The sequence below is a fragment of the Bos mutus genome, chromosome 21 (genome assembly GCF_027580195.1).
Source record: "Bos mutus isolate GX-2022 chromosome 21, NWIPB_WYAK_1.1, whole genome shotgun sequence".
In the NCBI taxonomy this organism is placed as follows: domain Eukaryota; kingdom Metazoa; phylum Chordata; class Mammalia; order Artiodactyla; family Bovidae; genus Bos; species Bos mutus.
Window position 1 is genome coordinate 18,848,999 of NC_091637.1, and position 27,984 is coordinate 18,876,982.

The 27,984-nt window shown below is 44.1% G+C and overlaps 1 protein-coding gene across 2 annotated transcripts; it reads right to left on the reverse strand.

Moving 5' to 3' along the window:
• Positions 1–3,083: 3,083 nt before the first annotated feature.
• Positions 3,084–27,984, reverse strand: DET1 (DET1 partner of COP1 E3 ubiquitin ligase). Of its 2 annotated transcripts, XM_070358235.1 has the most exons (6): positions 27,837–27,971; positions 19,305–20,397; positions 14,924–15,111; positions 7,543–7,734; positions 6,494–6,593; positions 3,606–3,743 (listed from the first exon to the last, which is right to left on the reverse strand). In XM_070358235.1, exons 2-5 carry the CDS (start codon positions 20,385–20,387, stop codon positions 6,539–6,541), a joined length of 1,518 nt encoding a protein of 505 aa, XP_070214336.1. In that variant the 5' UTR covers positions 20,388–20,397; positions 27,837–27,971; the 3' UTR covers positions 3,606–3,743; positions 6,494–6,538. The 2 variants fall into 2 exon arrangements, with proteins under 2 accessions (XP_005911077.1, XP_070214336.1); XM_005911015.2 differs by lacking the exon at positions 6,494–6,593 and having other exon boundaries at positions 3,084–3,743; positions 27,837–27,984.

A 27,984-nucleotide genomic window follows, 5' to 3' on the forward strand; every position in this document is an offset into this window, starting at 1 on the left:
TCTTTTAAAAATTATCTAATTTAGGCTTTTCACTGATTTATGTGCTTCTCTGTAAGAACTCTAAATGAAAGAGGTTCTGCTGAATTTACATGGAAGCTTTCTCTCAAGGGTCCACAGCAGCCTCAAACTGACTGTTGACATGCCAGCTCCCTGCCGAGTAGGAACGAGAGGAAAGAGGTTCAGAGAAGAATTTAAATCTGAAGTCTCTGCATTTCTTAAACATTTTGGTTTCAAAGAGCTTTTTTCTCCATAGATTCTTGAGGTTTACTGGGTGAACATTTGCAGAGAGAAGACACTAGAGTTTACTTAACACAGCTTTAAATCCTTTAGAAACAAAGTTAATGTAAACAAATACACAGGATTTGAGAACTAATTATGGGTCAAGTATTCAATGTGCTGAGTGCTTTATCGCCCATTTTAGTTAAGTCATTTTAGGGACGAGAAACAGCCAGCTCAGCTCAGGTGTGGCTGAAGAGGCCTACAGGAGGGCCAGAAATCTGACAGAAATTCAAGAACAGGGATCTAAGAATGGGAATCATAATGGGGCCTCATGGACACTGGAACGGGATCTAAGAAGGTCCCCAGACACAAGGAACTTTCTGACTCTTGCCATGGGCAACTTGCCTTTCTCTTTGCATCTATTAATTTGCTTTCAACTGCAAGAAACAGCAAATCCAATTCAAGCAGCTTAGACAGTAAGGAAATTACTGTCTCACGGAACTGGAAATTCAGATGTAGGGTGGGTTTCAGGGTTGGCTGATCTAATCAGCCACCTCTGTCATCTATGATTCAGGTTCTTTCTTCATTTTACCACCCAGAAGGCCAGCTTCATCCTAAGGCTGATTCTCAGTGAAACATGATCATAGGGTGTTGGATGGCAGGAGTGTGGGCTACATGTTTCCTCACTAACATATTCTTTTTTTAGATTATCTATTTATTCTTGGCTGCACTGGGTCTTCACTGCTGTGCACAGGCCTTCTCTAGCTGCAGGGAGTGGGGGTACCCTTTGTTGCAGTGCTCAGGTTCCCCATTGCGGAGGCTTCTCTCGCTATGGAGCACGGGCGCTGTGGCTCACAGGCTGCAGCAGTTGTGGTTCTCGGGCTTGAGAGTTCAGTAGCTGCAGTGCACGGACTCAGTTGCTCCGTGGTATGTGCACTGTTCTCCAGCCAGGGATCAAATCCATGTTTCCAGCATTGGCAGTCAGATTCTTAACAACTGGACCACCAGGGAATTCCCCCTCATTAGCATATTCTAGAGAGAAATGTTTCCTCAAAGGCACTAGACACCTTTATCTCAGGGTATTATTGACCTGAACTACATCACATGACATTCCTACACTAACCCCTATGCCAACTAGTCTTAGCTTAGTTCTAGTAACTAGCAGTTCGTATGAGACCACCATAATTGGCTGAGACTGCTCAGGGCACTTCCCTGGAGTGAAGTCAGATGTGTGGGGGGTGGGGGAAAAAAAAGAAATTGAGAGTAACTCCTTAGGTTTTGCAAGTAAATGGCTAGATACTGAAGTCATTTGGGAGCCTTGTAGGAAAAACAGGTTGGGGGTGGGAGTGGGAATGGAAAATATTGTTTAGGATGCACGGATTCTGAAATGCCTGTTAGATCTGCACATGAAGAGGCCACGTAAGCCAAGCGATATGTGAATTTGGCACTCAAGGAAGGAGTCGGGGCTGGAGTTACAGTTTCGAGAATCATTAGCTTATCCCTAGAATTTAAAACCATAAAATGGATGAAATCAACTAAAGAATATATAGAGAAAAAGAGGTGAGGACTCAAGGCTTCCTCTGTCCTGGCCCACATGACACACTCCCACCTACCCAGTTTCAGCATCCCTTCCCCAGCGCGGCTGTCCTTCTCTGCTTCTCCTCCAATCTCCTCTACGGGTCCGATACACACCTCAGGGGCTTTTTAGCATTTTGCCTACTCCTCCCCTCATCCTCAACATCTCGGCACAGCATTTACCTGACACATAGTAGGTGCTCAAATCTTATGTTGAACGCTGAACGAGAATGAATTTAGCTGTTCAAGACTGAAGATGATGAAATTAGTTGAACTGGTTTTGGTGGGGCTCAGCATCTCATATCCAGAGAAGGCAATGGTAACCCACTCCAGTACTCTTGCCTGGAAAATCCCATGGACGGAGGAGCCTGGTAGGCTGCAGTCCATGGGGTCGATAGGAGTCGGACACAACTGAGCGACTTCACTTTCACTTTTCACTTTCCTGCATTGGAGAAGGAAATGGCAACCCACTCCAGTGTTCTTGCCTGGAGAATCCCAGGGACGGGGGAGCCTGGTGGGCTGCCATCTCTGGGGTCGCACAGAGTCGGACACGACTGAAGCGACTTAGCAGCAGCAGCATCTCATATCACATTTCTTACACTCCCAAGGGAAGCTCGTCCCTAGATGGGAGAGGGATGGAGGATCCAGCTGTCTGCATCCACGGCTCCTTTCCCTGCCTTCTCTGAAACCCAACACTCCAGAGCGAGCTTCAAAGTCAGAGGCTGCACAACAAACTCACTTCATAAATGGTGGACACATTTATAAGGATGAACATACACGTCCTGACAATCTCTGGTGGGGAGACCAGCTGAGAATGTGAGAGGGATGCTGCCTGGCGCCTGGCAGGTGTTTGGAGGAGTGTGGTGATGGCTCAGCCATCCAGGAACAGCCCGGCTGGTCTCCTTAGGGACGCCTGGGGCCTGTCAGCTCCCACCCCTCCAAACGACAGTACGTGCTGCACAGAGCTTGTCTCTGCTGCGGCCGGAGAGGACGGCCTGCTGTCCACCTGCACAACACAGATGGCACAGATGGGAGCATGCTTCCACACAGGGACAGGCAATTAGGCTCCGTTCCTCCAGCTGTAACAATTACCGGGCAAACACCCCAGGGAAGGACACAAGCCAGGAAGAGAGCCGGCCTCCATGCCAGCCCACCCCCACTTAGTCCTACCAGCAGGCGCTGCTGGGTCTGCGGCCTCTAGTCCCTTTCACAGGCCTTGCTGGAACCTATGTATTTGAAAAGCATTTGGTGAGATCGGAACAGAAGGCAGTCCTCAAGCGGGATATATTTAAGAAAATACCAAGGCTTTATTTTTTTTTTCCTTAAAAAGACAGCCCTGCTGTTGGCTAATTGAAAGGATGTACAGAGTTCTCATGAGTAAACAAGAGTTTCCTGCAGGCTGCATACTGTAATGCTAAAGAAGTGACACGAATGGGGCAGAGGTGTAATGCTGTCATCTTCATAGCAAAAAAATGCAAAATAAGACAAAAAATTAAATGGACTTAATGCTGGGCATTCCCACAGGGAAAAGGCAAGAGGACTTTTAAGTCGATTGATCAGTAGTTGTATTGTGTTCAAGGCTGAGCCACCCTCACACCTCTTTCCTCCTGTCTCTGGCTCTCCACGCGGGCGGTACAGCCTGGGACTCCAAGGCTGGGCATCAGGAGCTTCTGCTTCACAGCCCACTGAGACGTGATGGGGCGGCAGGGTGGGCGGGCCAGAGGCTCGGAAGACCAGAGCAGCCGGCTCCGCGAGGCACCTACGTGCAGCAGTGTCGCATGTGGAAGTTGACGACATACTCAGCATTAGTCCTCTGCACAGAGATGGCAAAAGGCTCGAAAGGGTGGAAGGTGAAGGCAACGAGGCGTCGCACCGTGTGGTTGATGGGGCGGCCCAGTAAGCCCGCCTGAATCTCAAACTTGAGCAGACCAGAGTCCCGGGCGTAGAACCTAAACAGAACAAGGAAAGGAGGAGAGCATGAGACAGACATTCACCACCACCTTAAAACCTGAATAGCAGGGGACTCATGAATTAACCGGGAGAAGGCAATGGCACGCCACTCCAGTACGCTTGCCTGGAAAATCCCATGGATGGAGGAGCCTGGTAGGCTGCAGTCCATGGGGTCGCTAAGAGTCGGACATGACTGAGCGACTTCACTTTCACTTTTCACTTTCATGCATTGGAGAAGGAAATGGCAACTCACTCCAGTGCTCTTGCCTGGAGAATCCCAGGGATGGGGGAGCCTGGTGGGCTGCCGTCTATGGGGTCGCACAGAGTCGGACACGACTGAAATGACTTAGCAGCAGTAGCATGAATTAACCTCACTGACGAAATCTCCTCTAACGTCAGCCCTCAGTCAAAATCGCCTATGTCTGATCAGCTCATTTTATGAGCACAGAGATTATGAACTTTACTATGCTGGCCTGAATCACTGGGTCATTTGTCTTTCCCAAGATGACCCTTAGTGATGGCCTTGATTACAGTTTCCCCTTTTCCAGCAGCTATCTGCCCAGCTACCTACCTGCCTAGGCCAGGGCTGGAAATGATAATGCAAGCCAAGCAGGCATGCTTAAATGTTCAGGCAGCCACGTCAAACAAGGTAAGAAGGAAAAAGTGAAAATAATTTTAATAATATTTTAGTTAACCTAACGTCGGCATCTAAAGTATTATCATGTCAACCAATGCTATAAAAGATACTAAAGAGATATTTCATTTTTTGTACTAAGTCTTTGAAATCTGACGTGCATTTGACACTTGAACACATCTCATGTTAGTGCTCACCAGCCATGGGAGGCTGGTGGTTACTAGAGGACAGTGCAGATTTAGGCGCGTATCTTGAGTTCTTCTTTCCTCTTTTTAAAATTTATTTTATGTAATTTTGGCTGGGCTGGGTCTTTGTTGCTGTGCAAAGGCTTTCTCTGGTTGAGGCGGGCAGGGGCTATTCTCTAGCTGCAGTGTGAGGGTTTCTCATTGCGGTAGCTTCTCTTGTTGAGGAGCATGGGCTCTAGAGCTCGTGGTGAGTGGGCTCAGTAACTGCGGTGCAATCTTAACCTCTGGACCACCAGGGAAGTCCTGAGTTTTTTCACTGTTAAGAAGAAATTCTTTTGGAAGGTTCTTCTTTTGCACACACAAAAACAAAATACTAACTAGTTTCTACTTTTTCATCTAACACGGTAAGAACAAAGACGCTTCCATCCATCCCAGGACTTAAATGCCTTTTGCCCATATGCAAAGCAAGTGCCCTGTGAACTTGGGAACCAGAGATGATTGGCAGGGTTGGGGCTGAATTGGAGGAAGCTCAAGAAAAAAGGAGCTCTGAAATAAAGAGCTCTACAATGCATGTCCCTCTTGGAAAGCAAATATACAGGAGATACAAAGATATTCGTAATATCCAATAATCCAAGAGCTTATATCCTCAGAATTTATTTTAAGTAAAGTAAATAGTGACGTGAATAAAGATGGCTACTATTGCATTTTGGGCTTCTCCAGTGGCTCAGCGGTAAAGAATCTGCCTGCCAATGCAGAAGACATAAGAGACCTGTTTGGATCCCTGAGTTGGGAAGATCCCCTGGAAGAGGGCATAGCAACCTACTCCAGTATTCTTGCCTGGAGAATCCCACAGACAGAGGAGCCTAGTGGGCTATCGTCCACATGGTTGCAAAGAGCTGGACATGACTGAGGCAAGTTAGCACGCACATAGCATTAGCTCCAATGTAAAAATGCAGGTAGAGAATAAATGTTCAGTAACAAGGGAACAGCAAAATAAATTATGCTACATCTATTTTATGGAATAATATGCTGTCGTCAGGACTGTAACTTTAAGGAATATGGAAAATGTTTATTAAATAAAAGCAGGCTACAAGGTCCTATGCCAACCGTAACTATGACTGCATAAACGTAAACACACACCCTGGCAGAGACTAGAATGGGATATATTTAATACAATAAAGCTGTTAGAGTAATGGCATTACCTCTTCAAACGACTTTAATATCCTTACATTTCTCATTTTAAATTAAAAAATAAATAGGAATTACAAGAAGTCAGGGTCAATGGCATTTCCAGATTTGTTACTTAGGTTAATTGTTTCAAATCAGAAAGGCAGGGCAGTCAAAAGGGAGAGAAATGTTATCTCGGGCTACGTGACAATGTCAAATGAGCCCAATTATCTGCTTTTATGTGTGAAAACCTTCCCCTCACCCACAAGGTCCCCAGCACACAAAGGGCTTATAATGTAAAGCTAGTTGTTGGAGCTCCTAAATCTAACTACCAGTTTACAGGAAACGGGGGAATGAGAACTGCCTGGGATGCAATGAGCAAAAATCCAGAATGTGGGGAATACCACCAGACGAACAACCTGGTTTTTTCAACAACTTCACTACAAAGAAAGTAACAGGGAAGCAGAACCCATAAAATAAAAAAGACTTAGAGGACAACAACCAAAAAAACACATTTGGACCTTCTTTAGGTCTTGACTGGAACAAACCGTAAAAAGAATATATACAAAACAATAGGAAAACGTGAAAACTCACTTGCTATCGGTGATCTTTATAAAGGTTTAATTTTCGTTTAGTCCTTATCTTTTAGAAATTCATACTGAAATATTTACAAGTGAAATGCTATGATGCCTGGGCTATGAGACTCCAGACTGGCAGGTGGGAGGGGAGCAGTGGTGGGAGAAGGAGATGAAACAACACTGACCGTGAGTGGCAGCTGCGGAGGCGGGGTGATGGGCACAGAGCTTCATTACAGTCTTCCACTTTTATGTTTAAAAATCTCCGCAGTAAAAACATTTTCAGAACTTGATTACAATTTCCCAAAGGAAATATTACAAACAGTAATTAATCGCACAGAATATGTTACACAAGCCTACTTAATACACAACGAAGCTGGATTATGAAATACTAACTACCACTGTCTCTATGTGAAGACCTTCCAGAACCCAGCTCACACGTCCCTTGAAATAACCCCACAGTGGAAGTGGTGCCAGCTCCTCTCTCTAGCATCTGTGAAAGCAAAAACAGAACAACCCAGGCTCCCAGCATGGAGGGACAGGAGGGTCTGTGAGCTGGACACCCGTGACGAAGGAACTGCAAGGTCCTAAGAGTAACACGGCAACCTGCGTTCCAACATTCTTCCAACCGAGGAAGCGTGGGTTTCTCCAAAACTTACTTGTTCCCCCAAACTGTCTCTCTTTTCCATTAGGTAACAGGAGGGGATAAAATAATTTGAGCTGGGTAAAATGTAAGTCTCAATTATTTTTACGTTTCTTGTGAAATGGTACTAGGTCATTAAATTGAGAAGTATGGTTCTCTTCCGTGGCTACCTTAAAAAGAGAACAATACTTACTGAATTGGATGTTTTGAGGAGAGGAAAAGAGCAGAACTAATTAATTTTTGATACTAATCCCTAAATGATCAAAGTGAAAGTGGCTCAGTTGTGTCCAACTCCTTGCGACCCCATGGACTATACAGTCCATAGAATTCTCCAGGCCAGAATACTGGAGTGGGTAGCCTTTCCTTTCTCTAGGGGATCTTCCCAACCCAGGAATCGAACCCAAGTCTCCACATAGTAGGCAGGTTCTTTAGCAGCTAAGCCACCAAGGAAGCCAAAACACCCACATTAAAGAAACAGCCTGCCCTGTGACTTGAACCTGTTAGTACAAGTAGACAGAGTCACAGTGAAGTGATGCTCAGGAGAAGGAAGAGAAAGTGGCCGCCCGCACCCACAGGCAGCCGCAGCTGAAGCACCTGATAGGGTGGTCTCCGCAAGTCTTGGGTCGCTCCATGACTGACACCCACTTGTCGTCGTAGCTAAAGAGAGACAGGTCAAGGTAAGGGCTGCCGCTGTAGGACTGGGCGCTGATGGGGAGCTGGCCCAGCAGCCGGCGAACGGCCTCTGTGTGTCCTCCGTACTTGGCGTTGACGATAGTGTCTTTAAACCTGAAATAAAGCACCGAGGAGGAAGGCTGTGTCAGTGGCGCACAAGTTCCTTGGTTTTAAATTGACAAACATGTTTAAAAACAACATATCCTGAAAACACAATCTAGATACTGAACTCTCACACCTCCCAAGTCTATATATCTCCAAGGTGAAGAAGTGAAAGTTGATCAGTTTTGTCTGACCCTCTGTGACCCCACGAACTGTAGCCTACCAGGCTCCTCTGTCCATGGGATTCTCCAGGCAAGAATACTGGAATAGGTTGCCACTTCCTTCTGCAGGGGATCTTCCCAACCCAGGGATCAAACCCAGGTCTCCTGCATTACAGGCAGATTCTTTACCATCTGAGCCCCCAGGGAAGCCCCTCTGCATATGTGTAAATACTCTCAAAAAAGCAGAAAACAGAATGAAAAACTGGAAACATGAAGTTACTTAAGAAAAGTTAGCAAAGATCCTACGAAAGTTAAAAATGAGTATAACTAACCTCTGACAATTATTTCTGTTGAAATTTATATATTTCCCCCAAATTAGAGCCTTCGACTGCATTAACAAGGAGATGCAAAGGATCCTGGACAGAAGTAGTGTCTGACTCTTCTTGAGATCAGTTATAAGCCAACTTGCATCAAATCTTTTGAAAAATTACTGATCCTTTGTTTTAAATAAAGTTGGGGAGGGAATTCCCTGGCAGTGCAGGGGTTAAGACTCTGTGCTTCCAAAAAATAAAAATAAAGCTGGGAACTAGCTACCTATACTTCTGCAGAAACACCAGAATCCAGAAGCACATAATAGGAACACAGAGTCATCTATCTCACTTATCTTTAATTATGGTAATAATAACAATGGAGCAGTTATTTCTCACAATTATAATGAATACTAAACTTAATACCCTTTGACCAAGTATTTCAATTCTTCTGGAAATCTGCCCTAGGAAAGAAAAATCCCTGTGCACATTCAATATACCAGTGGTCATGACAATGAAAAAAAAATGACAGGAATATTAAAAACCTAATGGAAAACTATTATTTTCAAAGATAATGTGGTAACAGAAGAAATGTTTATCATAATGGTAAGTAAAAGAAGTAGGGTACGGGGAGCTCCCTGGTGGAATAGGGGTTAGGATTCCAGACTTTCACTGCCTGTGGCCCAGGTTCAATCCCTGTTTGAGGAACTGAGATCTTGCAAGCCACACAGCACGGCCAAAAAAAAAACAAAAACCAGTAAGCTATGTTCCGTATATACAGTATGATTGAAAACACACACACAAATTAACGTCTTTAAAAAAAAAACAGTGGAAATACATCAAAATGGTCATAGCTGTTTTTATCAGTTTTATTTTTTATAATCTTTACACTGAAGTACATCATATGGTTTAATAATCAAAGGGAAAATAAATAATTTTTTAGTCCAGGGGAAATGTGATATAACATCTCACCCTTGAAACTAATGGTATAAAAAAACTCGAATGTTCCTAATTTTGATGAGACTAGAGAGGTTGATGAGATGGGTTTGATTTTTGTTTTCACTGTCAACCTGCAGGGCTAGATGGACATCAACACTTCTCAGTTCCCCTAGAAGGAAGCCGAGCGTCAACACTGCTTTTCCATTACTTCTCTTAACAGTAATTTTTCACAGCCTTGGAATAAATCCTAAAATTAAACCCTGGGCTACACAAAACTAATTTCTTTCCTTTTCATTTGAGCTGGTATCAAAGATCCTGGGTTCCTTGGTTTTCAGCCCTTTGTCAGCCAAGATCTAGTTCTCCACCCTGCCTGGCTCACTGGCTTCAAAAGGTGATTTCAAATGACGGGGCTGGCCCGTGGCTGTGATGACCACAAATCAAAGCCTCCATGACCATCCATAGGCTGAAGCCGTTCCCATTGCCCACAGCGCCCACCACCTCTACTCTCAGATGCCCAACAACTAAAAGATGAAGCTGTCACCCCTCTGATGTCTTCAGCTGATTAACTCCTGGTGCACTGTCCCTCTGTCCAACCACCCTTCTCTCAATTCACGATTTCAAAATTCTCAGAGGTGATCCTTCCCACACCATGGCTTCCTAGTTCCTGGACCTCCTTTCTGCGTCAGCAATACATTCCCACATCATACCCTCAATCTCACTATTACCAATGACTGCACCTCCATAATCTCAGGGAGCAGCACAAAGACTCCAGTTATCTTCTCTCCTAATTTTCCAGATAACTCTGCTCATCCCAGCTTCAACGTCCTTAACTGAAATGGGACCAAAATGCCACTGATTCTACCAACTTCTCTCCATCCTATGCCTTCATCATGAACTCTTTCCCTTCCTAAGCCAGCTTACATTTCACAATTGTTGAAATCACAGACTTTATACCCATGAACTCATGGATAGAAATGTTGCCACAATGCTGCAAGGCACTCATGCTGCATTCCCACAGTCCGGCAAGTCACCCTCTCCCCTCGATGGCTACTTCCTCCTCCCCACCCTCCATGCTCACCCTCCTGGATGGCACTGCCTTCTTCGTAACTGACAGAAGCCATGAAAAGAAAACTTTTTAAAGCTCCCATCAGGAAACAGAATGTAGTACTTTTATTATTGGATCACTGCAATGGTTTACTAACTTCCAGCCTATCCCCCTATGATCTATTCTTAAAACAGCAGCCAGAGTGACCCTGTTAAAACATGAGTGGGAGGGACCACCCTGGTGGTCCAGTGGTTAAGACTCCAAGCTCTCGCTGCAGTGGGCACAGGCTCAGTCCCTGGGTAGGGAACTAAGATCCCACATGCCACAGGGTGAGGCCAAAAAAAATGTCCGTGAGACCACGTCACTCCTCTGCTCAGATACTTCAAACACTACACAATCTCATCTACAGTTAAAGCCAAAGCCTCGGAATGGCCACACGTGTCTGGTCCTGTCTCTCACCACACACCTCTACCTACCTGCCTCCTGCTTCCTCCAGCCCAGCCACCCCGAGTCCCCTGGTGTTCCTCAGATGTCTGAGACCACCTCTGGACCTTTCCATTTACTATTCCCTTTGCTTGCTCTATTCTTCCCCTGACGGCCACATGGCTTGCTCCCTAACCTCCTTCAAAAGCTTTACTCAAACATCACCTTCTCAGTGAGGCCTATGCTGAGAACCCTGCCAGGACAGCACAGACAATCTCGTCTTAATACATTCAAACCCAACAGATATTCTAGATATTGTAACCTTTCCTTGGGTACACCCGTGATGGGAACCTCCCCCTTCCTGCTTCCACCTGGTCCAACCCGCAGCCTGTCATCCTGGAGCCTCCCTTTGACATTATCCTCGGAATTCTCTGTGCTTCTCTCCACTGTTTGACTCTACTTCCTGTATCATTCTTTCGTGGTTTATTGGGGGATAATATCTTTCAGAGGCTTCCTTAGAAAAAGAACACGGGAGGTAGTTTTTTGAGACCTTACGTGTATGAAAATGTCTTTGTTAAACCCTATTATTTCGATGTAGAATTCTAGTTTTAAAATCTTTTTTTTGCAGAATTCTGAGGACATGATTGTAATGGCTTCAAGTTTTCAGTATTATTATTACACTGATACCATTAATGGCTTAATTTTTTATACGTGAAATGTATGTGTTCTTTCTGAAAGTTTTTACCATTTTCTCTTTATCTCCATTGTTCTAAAATTTCATGATGATATGTCTCAGTATGGTCTTTTCTTTATTGACTGTACTGGGTACTTGATGGAGTTGCGATGTGATGATAGGTTTAATAATTATTTCCCTGAAGGGAAAAAAGCCATGGTTTGCAGTGCTTGCCAATATCTGTGGTGTAAATTCTTCTGGTGTAGTAAATTTCAAGGCACCAAAGTGGCATCATTGAATGCCGAGCTGTCACGAGATGAGCAGTAGCACATCATTATACGGTGTTTTCACCAAACAGGTGAAATAGTTACAAATAACCTCAAGAGTACAATAGTAAAATAACTGTGAATTAATAATTAGGAAATAATTAATTTTTAATAATGGCTGTGTTTAACAACTTGATTTTAGAAGCTCCTGAAAGTTTAACGGTTTGCTCTCACAAGCCAGAATGAGCCAGCTCCAGCACACCATGATGGGACGGTGCTTGCCAATCTAGAAGTGTGTGTGTGTATGTGTGTGTGTGTGTGTGTATTCTTCTTTTTCCTTTGGCCATGTCATGTGGCTTGTAGGATCTCAGTTCCCCAACCAAGGACTGAAGCCAGGCCACTAGGTCACTAGGCAACTCCCATGAAAATGTGTATCTATTAATATTAGGAAATGGTTGACATCGTTTCCTCCCTTTCATTTTTTCTATTGCTCCTTCTGGAAGTACCCACATATTGGATCTCCTGGGGAAATGCTCTAAATTTTTTTTTTTAATCATTCTTTCCCATTTTCTTACTCTTATCTTTTTTTTCCTACTTTCTCGGAGAGTTTCTAAACTATATCTAACAGAGTTTAGATTTCTAAAGTATCTCACTTAGCATCACTATTCTAGGAATGTTCCTGTTTTTATAGCTTAAATTATTTCAATTAATACCATGTTCATTTTTTATACTGTTTTATCTTGGTCTCTTTCAAAATAAAGGCTTTCTTTAAGTGACTCCTGATCTCTGATGTGCATTTTTTCTTAACCATTCATTCTAACCTATAATAGTAACAATAAAAATCCATTTCACTCATTTTTACCAGAAGCTCTTTGAAGACTGTAAAATTGTCCCATTAGAACCATGCCTTCACAAGAAACCAAAACAATTTTGATTTATATGTACGTTGTATTTTCAATGCAGCAAAGTATGATAAAATGATTGATAACATGTTATTAGGACACAATTTTGTGGGGAAGAGGGATAAATTTGAAAATAAGAAGAAATATAAAAGTTCAAACAGTACAGGAAAAACTTACCCTGAGCTTTTTATGTCAAATATGAATACTAAATTACTATGGTATTATAGTATTATAGTACTATGGTATTATAGAGTCCCTTGGCTATATTTAAAAGTCTTAATACCTTAAACTTATACAATGTTATATGCCAATTATATCTTGTAATACTTTTATTTTTAAATGTCAATGTTTAACATGCTGAAAACTGCATCCTCTGCCATTATTTAAATTTAACAGTAAGAAATTTAAAGAGCAACTTAAACATTAATGTGTGAGATCTACAGTTTTCAGAACCATTTGCTGGTAAGAAGCAAAATTTTGAAGATCATGAAGCTAAAATGTTTATTTTCTCTTCCTACAATTTCACTTAATTATGGGTACACTATGAAATAAATTTTCAGAAAATGTAGCCTCCTCTAATTCCTGATGATGTTATTCATTCAACAAATGCCTAACGAGCTCCTCCCACATGGAAGACACTGGCCGAGGTGCTGTGGATATGGCGGTGTATACATAACAGATAAAAACCCCGGCCCTCATGGAGCTTGGGCCTTCTGGTGATCTCTTTGATACTTTAACTGTACCCAGCTTTTGTTACTAGTTGATAATAATCTACTTAATTTAAAAGTTAATTTTAAGAGACAAAGTTCATTTCAAAATGAAAAAAGCAAAACCTGATCCATATTTTGCTTCCAAAAATTCCTTCTATACTGAAGAGAGATGCTAGTCAGGCTGAAAATATGTGTGAACCAGAAAAAATAAAAGGGCATGTTTACTTGTCTGAAAATCAATATCCACTTATTTTTAACCACGTACTATCCTATAGGAATACGATGCCAGTGAATTAGATATCTGCTTTGCCCATTACTGCCTGCAGCAGTAATGCTTATTCTGATTCATCCACTCACTCTGATCTGATCTGTACTGGAACCTGAAGCAGCTATTTTCTATAATTGGCTAAGGTATGTGGAATGTTGATGAAACACTGACTGACTTAAGTAGTGTTGCAGGCAGGCCCTTGGTCCAAAATAACTAGTCATTTCACAATAATATACTCAGATAATTATGAGAAGCTCTGGTTCTTAGCAGGTGGGTTTCAACTGAGGGTGACTTAGGTGTTCTGAGAAGGGCCTCCAAGGGTCTCTTCTTCAGGTTGGTCAGTTTCCCTAGGGAATTAACTCTAATAATTAATTAGAGTTAATTAATCAGCCATATCTGATAAGAGGAATTGGAGTCTACCCTACCAGTATATCAATTTTCACTTAATTCTTGGTTTAAGCATGATGAGTCTCATCTCTATTCTCAGCCATGTTTCATGAACTTGAAACCAGAGCCTGCATGGTTCGATTTCTCCAGAGAATAAACCTCTAGCCTTTTGCTGAGTTGGGGAAGAGACAGTCATACGGCAGTTGGAGGCTTAAGGAAAGGAACTAGAGTATCTGACTGTTTCCTTTAAGAACGTCATCTAGGGGACTCCCTGGCAGTCCAGTGGTTAAAGCTCTATGCTTCCACCGCAGGGGACACAGGTTTGATCCCTGGTCAGGGAACTAAGATGCCACAAGCTTCAAAGCACAGCAAAAATAAAAAAGAATGTCATCCAATCCTTCAGAGGTATATAGGACCTCCAGTTTCTTGACTTTTTCCAGAGTTCTCTAGTGCAAGACAACTTACTTCTTGATGGGTAAGCTCTGTAGTCTTTTTTGTTCTCTGAGGTATGTCAAGTTAGTTATCACTCATCCATTGGCTCTTCAGCTTCTAAAACTCGGTTGATATCGCCTCCCCATTCTCTTTCCTCTTGTAGGTTTACATCTCTTCATCCTTTATTGTCACTTTAAGTAGGGTTTTGGGATACAGCAGAGATAAATGCATGTGTTCAATGCACATGTTTAACCAAAAGTTATAAAATTATTTCCTTATTCATTCAAAGTTGGTGATGGACAGGGCTGCTGCAGTCCATGGGGTTGCAAAGAGTCAGACACAACTGAGCAACTGAACCGAACTGCACTGATTCATTCAAAAATTATTTTAAGTGCTTGACAGTGCACCACTGCAGATACAGCAATAAACTAAACAAAGACACAGTCTCTCTCTCTCTGCAGGTAACAGACAGTCTAGGAGGAATCGCAGACAACACACAAGTAATCCCTCGCGTGCTAAGAGACAGACATTTAGGATGCCACAGGAGGTTACAACAGGTAGACCGACCCAAGGCCAGGTGGGCAGAAAGAACATGGGAAGATTTCCCGAAGTAAGCAACTACTGGCTCCACACCAACACATTTTCTACAGAAAAATTAAGCTTGTTAAGTCCAGTGGAGCAGCTTACCGGCGCTGGATCTGCCGTGCAAAATTGTTGCTGGAAGCTGAGCAGGGAAACTGGACTTCACTATGCAGGGTAGCGTTGCGGAAGAGATCACAGAAGTTCTCAAAGAGCTCCAAAAGCTCATCTGACGTGTTCTCAAACACGGCGATCACCTCTGTTGTTACCATGTTGTACACCACAAAGAAAGATGCCTGCGGAAGAAGAGGGAGACCCAAGGGACAGCTGAGCATAAGACCTCACCTAGCATATTCATCATTTGGCTGAAAACGCAAACTCCCCAAGTAAAACCAGCAAACAACTCCACTCCGGCACTACAGCAGCGTGATGCCCAGAGGTTCTGGAAGAGGAGGAAGCCTCAGTGGGCTTGAGCCATCAAGGGCCTCAGAGCTGACTGATTTCCCACTGTACCTGTGCTGCTGGAATTACTGAGTTGCTCAGCATATATGTATAAAAGGGCTTTCAATCTTTCATTTCAACCTGTGTGCAAATTTAGTATGTTTCCTTTCAAGTGCTTATTCCCTACTTATGCCCCAACCCACTCTGAGATTAAAAACACTTTTCTAAAATGCCAGATTTAATTTTCCTTCCTGCTGAGAAAGTGATTTGCAATCAGGAGCTGCCTGTTGGCAAATTATTTTCTCTTGTATGTGTATGGCAGAAAGTTCAATTTGGGGGCATTTCCTTTCTCTCTTAATATTTCTAACATGCAGAGAGACATCTTAAGCACACCATGTCCACCTAGGCAAGTTGTAACCAAGCGGGGGACTGGGCTGAACAAATGAAAAAATCAGAGAAGTGTTTTCCATTTCCTTCTTCATAAATGTTCTTTTAGCCAAGAGCGTTTGTAACACATGTTGGACATTCGTAGCAATTCAGATCAGAGTGGGAAACATGAAAAGCATTCAAATGCTATGAGTGGGAGAGTTACTGCTTTCTCTGAATGGGTCCCCAGGTGCCTGGTCCTCTTCTCTGAACCTCCAGTGCTCTGCTCAGCTTAACACTGAAGCGCGAGGTACCCCAAGTTTTTGTCACAGTGAATGTGGCAGTGTGGGGCTACCACCAGGACTCTAGAAGTTTCCAGAATGCTAGGATTAGTATTCTGCCTCCTAGGATTAAACCTGAATCTTCATTACCAATTTTTGGAGACATCTGGCCCACCTGTTTCACCAGTAATTAGTCCTTCCCAGAGCTTATATTACATGACTTTTGCGGTCACCTGGAAATTAAATTTGGCTGTAAATTAAAGAGGCTGGAGGGTAATCTGAGAATAATACCCATAATATTAGCAAGGCTTTGTGTTGAGGTACACTTTTTACTCATTAACCTTATTGGAACCTATCAAATTAAACTGGGGAAGGAGGCTGAAGGACAACGAGGGGAGAGTTTGGGTTTAAAGTTACAAATTCTGTAAGCAAAGCACAGAGCCCTAGCAATGTTGCTGGCTATGACTTACTGTAGCTACCGAACATAAGGAGGTCATGTTTTAGTGAAGGAGAAAAGGATAATCTCGAATGCGGCAGTCACAGACAACATACTCCCTCCAAAACAAAAAGCTAATTATAGCTCAAACCTACATACAAGATGGACTCATGTCCTTTCTATAAACCTGGACGACCTTTGATCACAGGAGGGCTTCACCAGGACCCATCGTGACTGCGTGAATACAGAATTACACAAACATTTACTAACATTCCCACCAGGGCAGACTGGGAGATACAGGACAGAAGGGTACAGAAGTCAAGGGCTCTACCAACACCCTCTCATGACGCCTGAGATGAACTGGACGCTCACTCACAATGGTGACTGGCTCAATGGTGACTTCATCATTAATAAGAAAGTAAAAAAATTCAGGAAAAAAAAAATCTCTCACAAATGTATTACTCAGATCTCAATGGGCTTCCCTGGTGTCACTGGAAAGAATCTTCTTTCCAATGCAGGATACACAGGTTGGATCACTGGGCCAGGAAGATTCCCTGGAGAAGAAAATAACAACCCACTCCAGTATTCTTGCCTGGGAAATCCCATGGACAAAGGAGCCTGGCAGGCTACAGTCCATAGGGTTGCAAAGAGTGGAACATGACTTAGTGACTAAATAACAACCATTTTAGTCACCTCTGCTCCTTTTTTTTTTTTTTTTAAGAATACACAAGGTATGATTCAGAAGAAAAATATTAGAAACCATTTTTCCATGGACGGTTGGTAAGGTCTCAGGAGACAATTTTCTGTACAGTTTCTCTTAAGGGCAGAATCAGCTACAAGTCAATGAGAGAAACCAGACTCAGCTGACTGCAGTTTACTGGCTTGCTCTGTTGTACATTTCCAAACTCGTATATAAGGAGACAATGTGGAAACAGGAGAATGATGGGGGGTGGGGTGTTGGTTCCAAACTGGGAAAGGAATACATAAACGCTGTATATTGCCACCTTGCTCTTATACACAGAGTACAACATATGAAATGCCAGACTGGATGAAGCACAAGTTTGAATCAAGATTGCAGGGAGAAAAATCAATAACCTCAGATACGTAGATGACATCACCCTTAAGGAAGAAAGCAAAGAGGAACTAAAGAGCCTCTTGAAAGTGAAAGAGGACAGTGAAAAAGCTGGCTTAAAACTCAAACTTCAGAAAACGAAGATCATGGCATCTGGTCCCATCACTTCATGGCAAACAGATGGGGAAACAATGGAAACAGTGAGAGACTTTATTTTATTGGGCTCCAAAATCACTGCAAATGGTGACTATAGCCATGAAATTAAAAGATACTTGATCTTTGGAAGAAAAGCTATGACAAACTTAGACAGCATATTAAAAAACAGAGACACGACTTCACCGACAAAGGTCTATCTAGTCAAAGCTATGGTTTTTCCAGTAGTCATGTATGGTTCTGAGAGTTGGACCATAAAGAAAACTGATTACTGAAAAATTGATGCTTTTGAACTGTGGTGTTGGAGAAGGCTCCTGAGAGTCCCTTGGATTGCAAGGAGATCGAACCAGTCAATCCTAAAGGAAATCAGTCCTGAGTATTCAATGAAAGGACTGATGCTGAAGTTTCAATACTCTGGCCACCTGATGTGAAAAATTGACTCATTAGAAAAGACCCTGATGCTGGGAAAGATTGAAGGCAGGAGGAGAAAGCGTTGACAGAGGATGAGACAGTTGGATGGCATCACCGACTTGATGGACATGAGTTTCAGCAAGCTCCAGGAGTTACTGATGGACAGGGAAGCCTGGCGTGCTGCAGTCCATGGGGTTGCAAAGAGTCAGACATGACTGAGTAACTGAATTGAACTGTAAAGAAGTTAGGTCTCTCACTTGGTCAATAATAAAGTAGACAGCTCCTCAAAGGGAAATGTCCACATCGCTCTGAGGTTTGGCATGGTGTTTCAACCCAAACGTCTTCATGGTTTCTGTACTCATAACACAATACCTTATTCCTATTTGTGAAATGCATCTTCCCCATCAACATCTTTCACCCAAACTAAAAACCCCTCAGAACCTGCAGTCCTGGTGATTCACCGGCAGATCAAAAACTTTGGTTTCCTTCCCATCTTATCACTGCTCCACAATCTATGTTCCAGCGTGTGGGCAAGGTCAGAGTAAAGTCATAGAGCTTAATTCTGTTAAATGAACTGTCCCATTGGTTATGATCTAAAGATTTTGTGAGGAAGTATACTGACATCATTTAAGTAAGAAAAAAGACTAGTTACAATCTAAAGATATTGTGAGAAAGTATACTGACATCATTTAAGTAAGAAAAAAGACTAAACTTTTTAGAAGATTTTCTTTTTTTGTATGGTGGGTTCATTCTCATTGCCAGAACTAAAACAGACCAATAAGTACAGTCTTCCACAAAACCAAGGCACTATCCATAGGGAGTCAAATCTTAACCTTAGAGCATCTGGGCTTCCATCTCCAGGGTACTGAAAATGCTCTACAGAAGAATCAGGGTTGGGAACCTCCCTGGTGGTCCAGTGGTTAAGAATCTGCCTTCCAATCCAAGGGACATAGATTTGATCCTTGGTCAGGGAATGAAGATCCCACATGCTGCAGGGCAAGAAAGATGGCCCCGCTTGCTGCAGCAAAGACCCAGTGCAGCCCCAAAAAAGTAAAATTTAAAAAAATAAATATTAAAAAAAAAGAAATAGGATAATATTCACAGGGTTGACTATCTGTATGTCAATGGCTTGAGATTTTGCTTCCATTTGTCCAAATAAATACACGTGGCTAGAGAAAAGTGGAGCTGTTTTAAGTTCGGCTGAGCCCTAGGGTAGCAAAAATTCAAGATCCACATAAAATGTGTTATTTCTGAGAGGCTGGCCACAGGCAAAGAGAGAAGCCTTCCCAAGGAGACGGGAAGGAGGAAGGGCAGGACGGCAGCTCCTACCTGCGACGGATCTGTGACTCGCAGGGTCACCACGTCCTCACTGGTGTACTTGATAAACAGGTGGTTTTCATCCAGAAGCTGCATCTTCCACATGCGCAGCTGCCGCAGCTGGTCAAAATACTGAAAAAAGCGCCTCTTGGCCATGGCGCTTCCGTCCTGCTCTGCCCGGCGCCATAGGTACACCAGCAGCCGGTGTTTCAGGGAGTTGATGAAGGGGTCCCTGAACGGGTTGGCCATGCCTGTCTGGCTGTCCCGCTGCACCTCGGGGAACATGGCCGACACGGTGAGCAGGTCGTCCTCGTAGCAGAAGCGGCCGATGGTCCTCACGTCGATGAAGGTGCCCTCGGGGGTCACCTGGAAGACGTGGATGGTCTGCTGCTGCACCGACAGGATGGCCAGGATGTTCTTATACAGGTACAGCCCCTGGTTGTGCGACAGGACCACCTTGTCGCACTTGAAGGTGCGCGTGTCACACAGGCGGCCGGTGTGGAGGTCAACGATGTGGAGGGAGTAGTCCTCCAGGGGGGACCGGGGGTTGGGGGTCACGGACTCGCTGTTGCGATACACCTCGTAGAAGGGGGGGTGCGGCTCGTCCGGCAGGTAGGCGGCGGAGCCCACGATGACGCAGCGGCAGTCGTCCGTGAAGAGGCTGCACTCTCGGTTCAGGTGCTCGCCGTTGGCCGCGACGCTGGTGATGTGCAGCAGGACAAAGAAGCGCTCGAAGAGCCGGCCGCGGATGTTGACGGACCGCTGGTCGTTGCCGTTGGCCAGAATCTCCCCCTCGTAGCCCTGCAGGAGGTCCTCGGCGGCCTGGCAGCCCTGGTACTCGTAGATTTCCAGAGACGTCTGGTCGGAAGAGAAAGCGATGAAGTAGCGTCCGTCGGGGGAGAACTTTCGCAAGAAGCAAGGCGGCTTCTCCACATTGACGACCGTGAAGTTGGGGAAGACGTTCTGGTGGAAGACCCGGACCTGGTGCCAGTGGGTGCCTGCCTTGCCCGAGCTGATCCGCCGGCGCTCCAGGCGGTGAATGACATTTTGGTTTTGGATTCTTCGAGGTTTGATGGTGGAAACATGATGATCCATTATCACATCTCTGCATGGGAAAGTAAAAAAGAGAAGTCAAGAAAACAAAAATTTACCAAAACATAAATACAGATGACCTTTGCACAAGGCGGGGGTGAGGAGCACCAACCCTCTGCAGCTGAAAATTTGAGTATAGTTGGCTCAGTATACGTGGTTCCACAGATCTTCAACATCCATGGATTCAAGCGATGTGCAGTAGTGCAGTATTTACTGTTGGAAAAAATGCACATGTACGGGGGAAGGAGAGGGTGGGGCGAATTAAGAAAGTAGCACTGTCGTATATACACTGCCACGTGTAAAACAGACAGCTAGCGGGAGGCTGCTGTCCAACACGGGGAGTCCTGCCTGGCGCTCTGTGATGACCTAGAGGGGTGGGGTGGGGGTGGGGGTGGGAGAGAGGCTCAAGAGGAAGGGAATATATACATAGTTATGGCTGATTCCCGCTGTTGTATGGCAGAAACCAACACAACATTGTAAAACAATCATCCTCCACCAAAAATAAAATAAAAATTATGAATGGCTTTAAAAAAAAAATCCATGTGTAAGCAGACCTGCACAGTTAAAATCTGAGTTGTTCGAGGATCAACTGTGTATACACAAGTCAAATACATTTCCTCCATATACCCTGGGTGGAGGAGCTCCCAAGATGATGGTGATTGGCATTTCTCCTTCCCAAGCTACAGTTAGTAAGTGGTTCAGATAGCTTTGAGTCTATCAAAACTCAGTTTTTGAGGGAAGGACCGAATTCTCTAGGAAGACCTTCGAAGCATGCTCAGCTGTTGGGAATATTCAAAAGAACAAACCTCCAAATACATCAAATTTTCTCAGTGTAAACACATTCAGTGTGTAATTCATATAAAAAATATATTTACTGACTGGGCTGTTAAGATGTCCATACTACCCAAAGAATCTACAGACTTAATGCAATTCTTATCAAAATTCTAAAATCATTTCTGGCAAAAATAGAAAAATTCATCCTAAAATGTACATGTAACCTCAAGGGACCCTAAAACACAATTTTGTAAAAGAACAAAGTTAGAAGACTCAGACTTACTGATTTCAAAAAAGTGTGACACTGACATAAGATAGAAAAATATACCAAATGAAGAGAATTAACACCTGAGAAATAAACCCTCCCACACATAAACCCAAGTCTTCCCTAGTGGCTCAGACAGTAAAGAGTCTGCCTGCAGTTCAGGAGACCTGGGTTTGATACCTGGCTTGGAAAGATCCCTTGGAGAAGAGAATGGCAATCCACTCCAGTATTCTTGCCTGGAAAATCCCATGGACGGAGGAGTCTGGCTGGCCCCAAACCATGAGGTCACAAAGAGTCAACACGACTGAGCGACTAACACACACACACACACACACACACACACACACACGTAAACCCAAGATTAGAAATTCAGAGAACAGCAAACATGATAAACCCAAAGAAATCCATGCCCAGACATATAGTCAAACTGTGAAAAACTAAAGCATGAAGTAAAAATCTTGAAAGCAACCACATAAATGATACACTACCCACAAGGGAACAACAATGCATATACCTGTGGATGTCTCATGAGAAACTATGGAGGCCAGAAAGAAGCAAAGCAACATTTTTAAAGTGCTGAACCAACTGTTTGATCATTCAAATCTCAGCTAAATAGCAACTCTTCAGTTTTTCCCTGACGACCTTACCTAAAGTCATGCCTTTTCCCATCCACATCAATCTGCTGTTTACCTTATTTTATTTTCTTCAGCCCTTATCACTTTCTGAAACCATTTGTTTGCTGTTTTAGTATCTGTCTCTCCACACTGGACAGCAAGCAGGGGCCTTGTCTAATTCCTTGCTGAATCTCCAGCACCTAGGACAGCGCCTGAAGCACAGCAAGTGCTCACAAATAGAAATGAATGAATGGAACAACATTTGACAAAGGTCATCCAGGATAAACAACACATTAGGTAAAATAAAGGAGGAACATTTCAGAAAGAAAGTAGCTTAAAAAATACACTTAAAAAGAGTGTAGTGTGGTACACTTGGGAAACACAATTCCAAGTGGTTAGAACACAGGAAACACAGTGATAAGAGAAACCTAAAAAAAGCAGATTGGAGCCAGATTAGAAAATACTTTGTGTGCCATGTCATTCAAGTTATTACAGGTTTTAAGCAGGAGTGACTGATCCAATCTGTATCTTAGAAATAAAAACATACAGACAGTGGGAATTTGTTTACATTCTGTCTCCTGAAATTAGAAATACCTGGTGTAAGTATATATACTATCTGTGCCGTGCTTAGTTGCTCAGTCGTATCCAACCCTCTGCGACCCGATGGACTGCAGCCCGCTAGGCTCCTTTGTCCATGGGTATTCTACAGGCAAGAATGTTGGAGTGGGCTGCCATGCCCACCTCCAGGGGATTTTCCTGACCCAGGGATTGAACCCATGTCTCCTGTATTGCCAGGCAGATTCTTTACCACTGAGCCACCAGGGAAGCCCAAGAATACAGGAGTGGGTAGCCCATCCCTTCTCCAGGGGATCTTCCCAATCCAGGAAATTGAACCAGGGTCTCCTGCACTGCAAGCGGATTCTTTACCAGCTGAGTTAGTCCAGTTAAAAATGTGTATACTTGTATGACTAAACAAATCAAGTTTCTCAAACTACTAGTCACAATTCATTAATATATTTCCTACTGATTTAGACTAGAGCAAAAGACTGCAAACAACTGCTCTCAGGTCAAATCTAGCCTGCCTGTTTATTTTTATAAATTTTTACTGAAGCACAGTCACACCCACTTATTCACATGTCGCCTATGGCTGCTTTTGCTTTACAACGGCATAGCTAATTTGTTAAGACCAAAGACCACACAGCCCACGAGCTTAAAATCCTGACCTAGAGAAATGTCTGCATGTATATAACAGGAGACATATACAAGGATGTCCGTAGCAGGACTATTGGCAACAACAAAATCTTGACAATACTCCAAATGTCCATCAATAGTAGACTAGCTAAAAAAAAAAAAAATACAGTAGACTAGCTAAATTCATCCAGGCACATTCATGCAGGGGAAACTTTTTGTTTTATTTATTTTTGGCTGCACCATGAGACTTGTGGGATCTTAGCTCCCTGACCAGGGATTGAACACAGGCCCCAGCAGTGAAAGCACCGAGTTCTAACCACTGGACTGCCCGGCAATCCCCACATGCAAGCAATGAATTAATGCACTACAGTCATACATAACAACAGAGATGAATCTCAGACACAGCGTTGAATGAAAAAAGCAAGTTACAGAATACATACAGTGCGATTTCCTTTATATAAGCTTCACACAATTTCTAGTTTAAGAACACAAATACATATGGCATATAATTAGAAACAGTAAAGGAATTACAAACATAAGATTCAAAAGTGGTTACCTCTGAGGAAGTTTAAGAAATGGGATGGGAGTTAGGGACACCCTGGCAGTATTCTGAAGTGTGGTGTTTTGTTTTTTTTTCTTGAATTAGCATTCATTGTACTGTTACTCTTTTAAAATTACATATTTTTTTAAAGTAATACTTGTGCTTCCTCAGAATTTTTCTTAATTAGAAAACAATCACTGTGAAGGGACAACAAAGGACAATGAAATGAAGTCTGAAGTACACAAAAATGCATACCATGAGAAACTGCAGAACTGCCAAGTTGGCTCTGAGTTTCTCAGCAGACAAGGCACAGGAAAACACAGTTATAGACTCTACACTGCCAATAAGATAAAAACTTAATAGCTGCTTGGAAGAAGCACAGAAATCCCCAGCACTGAATTTTAAAAAAATATCTCTCATGAGTTTTCTAAAAGGATTTTGGCATGATTCAGTAAGCAATATCCTCCACTTCTGAGCAAAAATAAACAATATTGAGTTTCACACAGCTACTCCTTTTCACAGTGACATAGTTCATGTGCACATTTTGATATAGTCCAAAAAAAATACTAGTAAGGTTTAAGCAGTTTTAAATACCAAGTAATGTACAAAACTACCTCACTCACTCTCTGTCCAGGACATCGTTGCCACTCGCATCCTTCGAACCCAAGATAGGGGCTGGAATCAGACAGGGAGACGAGCAGGGGATGAGAGCCAAGTATGGCCCACATATGGAAGAAGGAATAGGCATTTGACACCGTCCAGCAGACTAACTTAGGAGAAGGCAATGGCACCCACTCCAGGACTCTTGCCTGGAAACTCCCATGGACAGAGGAGCCTGGTGGGCTGCAGTCTATGGGGTACTAAGAGTCGGACACGACTGAGCGACTTCACTTTCACTTTTCACTTCCATGCATTGGAGAAGGAAATGGCAACCCACTCCAGTGTTCTTGCCTGGAGAATCCCAGGGACGGGGGAGCCTGGTGGGCTGCCTTCTATGGGGTCGCACAGAGTGGGACACGACTGAAGTGACTTAGCAGCAGCAGCAGCAAACTAACTGGCTTCCCTGGTGGCTAAAGGTAAAGAATCTATCTGCAGTACAGGAGACACGGGAGACTTGGGTTCAATCCCTGGGTCAGGAAGATCCCCTGGAGGAGGGCATGGCAACCCACTGCAGTATTCTTGCCTAGAGAATCCCAAAGACAGAAGAGCCTGGTGGGCTACAGTCCATAGGGTTGCAAAGAGTCAGACACCACTGAAGTGCCTGAGCATGCACAGCAGACTAACCACAAATAACCGAATCAGATAAAGCACACTAGTTGTTTGACTTACAATCACAGATCATGTTAAGCAAACTAGATGCTTAATTCTCTAAAAAAAAAAAAAAGTGTATACATTTTGAATAGTCCCACCTTAAATTCTCTGCCTTGTCTTTTTTAAGGGAAAAGCCATCAGTACTGTGATGGGGGAAGAGGGGTGGGGTGAAGGCCTGCTAGCTTCAGCTCCAAGCAGCTCCAAGCTATACAAAAATCGTCACTTAATTTCCTAACCCTTCTCTCAGTATGGTCTCTACCTGCTCCGTATTTTATATCACACAATGACAGTTTTTAGAGAGATGGTGGAATTTGGTCTTTCTCAACCTGTCTTGTTATTCCAATTATAAACTACACGCTTATAAAAACTCAGACAATATAGAAAAAGTACATAATGAAAGTCCCTTCCAGTCAGAGTAGGAGCTACTAAAAATGTTAGAATGACTTATATTTTTTCCAAAAGTGGACCCTCTACCCTTCCCTTACTCTAGTTAATGGCACAGCCACTCGCCTGCTGCCAAAGGAACTGGAAACCTAAGAGTCTCCCTTGGGACCTCTTTCCCTCAGCCGCCATATCTGATCATTCAGTCCCTGAACTCTGAAGCTTTTACCTCCTCAACTGTCCTCTAATATCTACCTTCCTTCTATCATGACCAGCCAGCACCCTTACCCAAAATGTTCATAACTTCATATCTACATCATTGCAACCACTCCATAAGTGGTCTCCCTAAATTCCTGTCCACTTCCAATCTGCTTAACAACCAGAGCAATCTTTTCAATATTCATTTCTGATCACACCCTTTCCCCTGTGGATTAAAACAAGTATTGGATTGGCAAAAAAAAGTTCATTCAGGTTTTTCTGTTACGTCTTGTCTTAATCTGTGTGCTGTGCTGTGCTCGGTCGTTCAGTCGTGTCTAACTCTTTGCAACCACATGGACTGTAGGCCACCAGGCTCCTCTGTCCATGGGATTTCCCAGCCAAGAATACTGGAGTGGGTTGCCATGCCCTCCTCCAGGGGAATCTTCCCAACCCAGGGACTGAACTCAGGTCTCCCACATTGCAGGTGGATTCTTTGTTGTCTGAGCCACCAGGGAAGCTCCAGAGGGGAAAGAAAGAAACTTTTTGGCCAACCTAGTATCTTTCCACTGCTCTTAACACAAAGGATCAAAATCCTTACATGCCTTCTCTTTGCCCGTTTAATCATTTCTTTAATGGGTGGCCCACCTCCTGTCTCTGAACCTTGGCACATGCTTTTCATCTCAGTCTAAAAAAAGCTCTTCTCTTCAATTTGCCAACTTAACTCCTATTTCAGACATCAGCCTAATCACCACTTCCTCAGGGAAGTCTTCCTTCACCTTTCCATCAGGTATACCAGTCATATGTCACCTTCATTAACACTCACCACACTTGCAACTTCATCTCTGCATTTTATTTCTGTCTGTGGCACTAGATAGCTTCCCAGGTGGCTCAGTGGTAAAGAATCCACCTGTGGTGCAGGAGATGCCAGTTCAATCCCTGGGTTGGGAAGGTTCCCCTGGGGAAAGAAATGGCTACCCACTCCAGTATTCTTGCCCAGGAAATCCCATGGACAGAGGAGTTGGGTGGGCTACAGTTCATAGGGTCATAAGAGTCAGACAAGACTAAGCAACTAAACAACAAATGGAACTGGCTCTAGATGGTGAACTCCTGGCCAGTACACAAACATTATATCCTGTAAGCCCAACATGGATTTGACCCATTGTAAGCCTCCTTTTCTGAACGTTCTTTACCAAATCAAATATCCACAGGGTCTGTTCCTCTACCTAGCAGGTATTTCCTCTGGCCCTTGCCACATTTTTCAAGTTGCAGCTTGAGTGTCATCTCCTTTAGGAGGTCTTCTCTGACCATCCTGGCTGAAAGAGATCTTTTTCGCTTTACCATTGCTTTTCCTGTTTGCGTCCTTACTGCTGCTGCTGCTAAGTCACTTCAGTCGTGTCCGACTCTGCGCAACCCCACAGACAGCAGCCCACCAGGCTCCCCCGTCCCTGGGATTCTCCAGGCAAGAACACTGGAATGGGTTGCCATTTCCTTCTCCAATGCATGAAAGTGAAAAGTGAAAGTGAAGTCGCTCAGTCGTGTCCGACTCCTAGCGACCCCATGGACTGCAGCCTAACAGGCTCCTCCGTCCATGGGATTTTTCAGGCAAGAGTACTGGAGTGGGATGCCATTGCCTTCTCCGTTTGCGTCCTTACTAGTCATTGCCATAATGTGAATCTGTACTTTCGTTTGCACAGCTAAGTGTTTACTGTTCGACTCCCCCATTAACTCTCCAGAAAGGAAGTAACCATGCCTACTTTGGTCATCTTAGTTTTTTCAGAGCCTAGCACTGGAGCTGGCCCATAACATGCATCCGTACTTTATCAACTGAACGAAAGAAGAAAGCCTAGTTGAAGTGGCCACTAACTCATGGTACGGTACTAAGCTAGATACCCGGTCAGTTTCCCTATGCCGGCAGGTGCACGTAACCCTCTATTCTTTCTGACGGCTTCCTAAACGGGAAGGGGCCACCTAGGGACGGGCACACATGCCCAAGGGGGCGCCCCTGGAAAGAAAAGCCCGGGGCGGGGCCTCAAAGGGCAGAGCATTCTAAGCGAGGCGGGGGCCGCAGGACCTAGGCATTATGCAGGGAGGGGGCAGCCCCATAGCGGTAAATCGAGGAGGCCTCGGGGAGAGCCTGACGGGCTGAGAGGCTGGAACAAGGAAGGAGAAGTCCTCACCTGTCCGGTCCGGGATCAAAGGGCCGGGGCAAGGGACACCCCGGCCTGCTGGGCGCGCGCCAGCCCCGGCCCCGCCCCCGCCATGCCTTGGGACCCGGCACCTGCAGCCTCGGGCTCTCGCTTCCGCGAGCTACCGGAACTGCGGCAC

Coding starts and splice junctions, on each gene's coding strand:
- DET1 (XM_005911015.2), bottom strand. CDS start 20,387: ATGGATCATCATGTTTCCACCATCAAACCTCGAAGAATCCAAAACCAA. Junction 7,735..14,923: donor GCACGGCAGATCCAGCGCCG/GTAAGCTGCTCC, acceptor GCTTTATTTCAG/GTTTAAAGACACTATCGTCA. Junction 3,744..7,542: donor TGCGGAGACCACCCTATCAG/GTGCTTCAGCTG, acceptor TGTTCTGTTTAG/GTTCTACGCCCGGGACTCTG.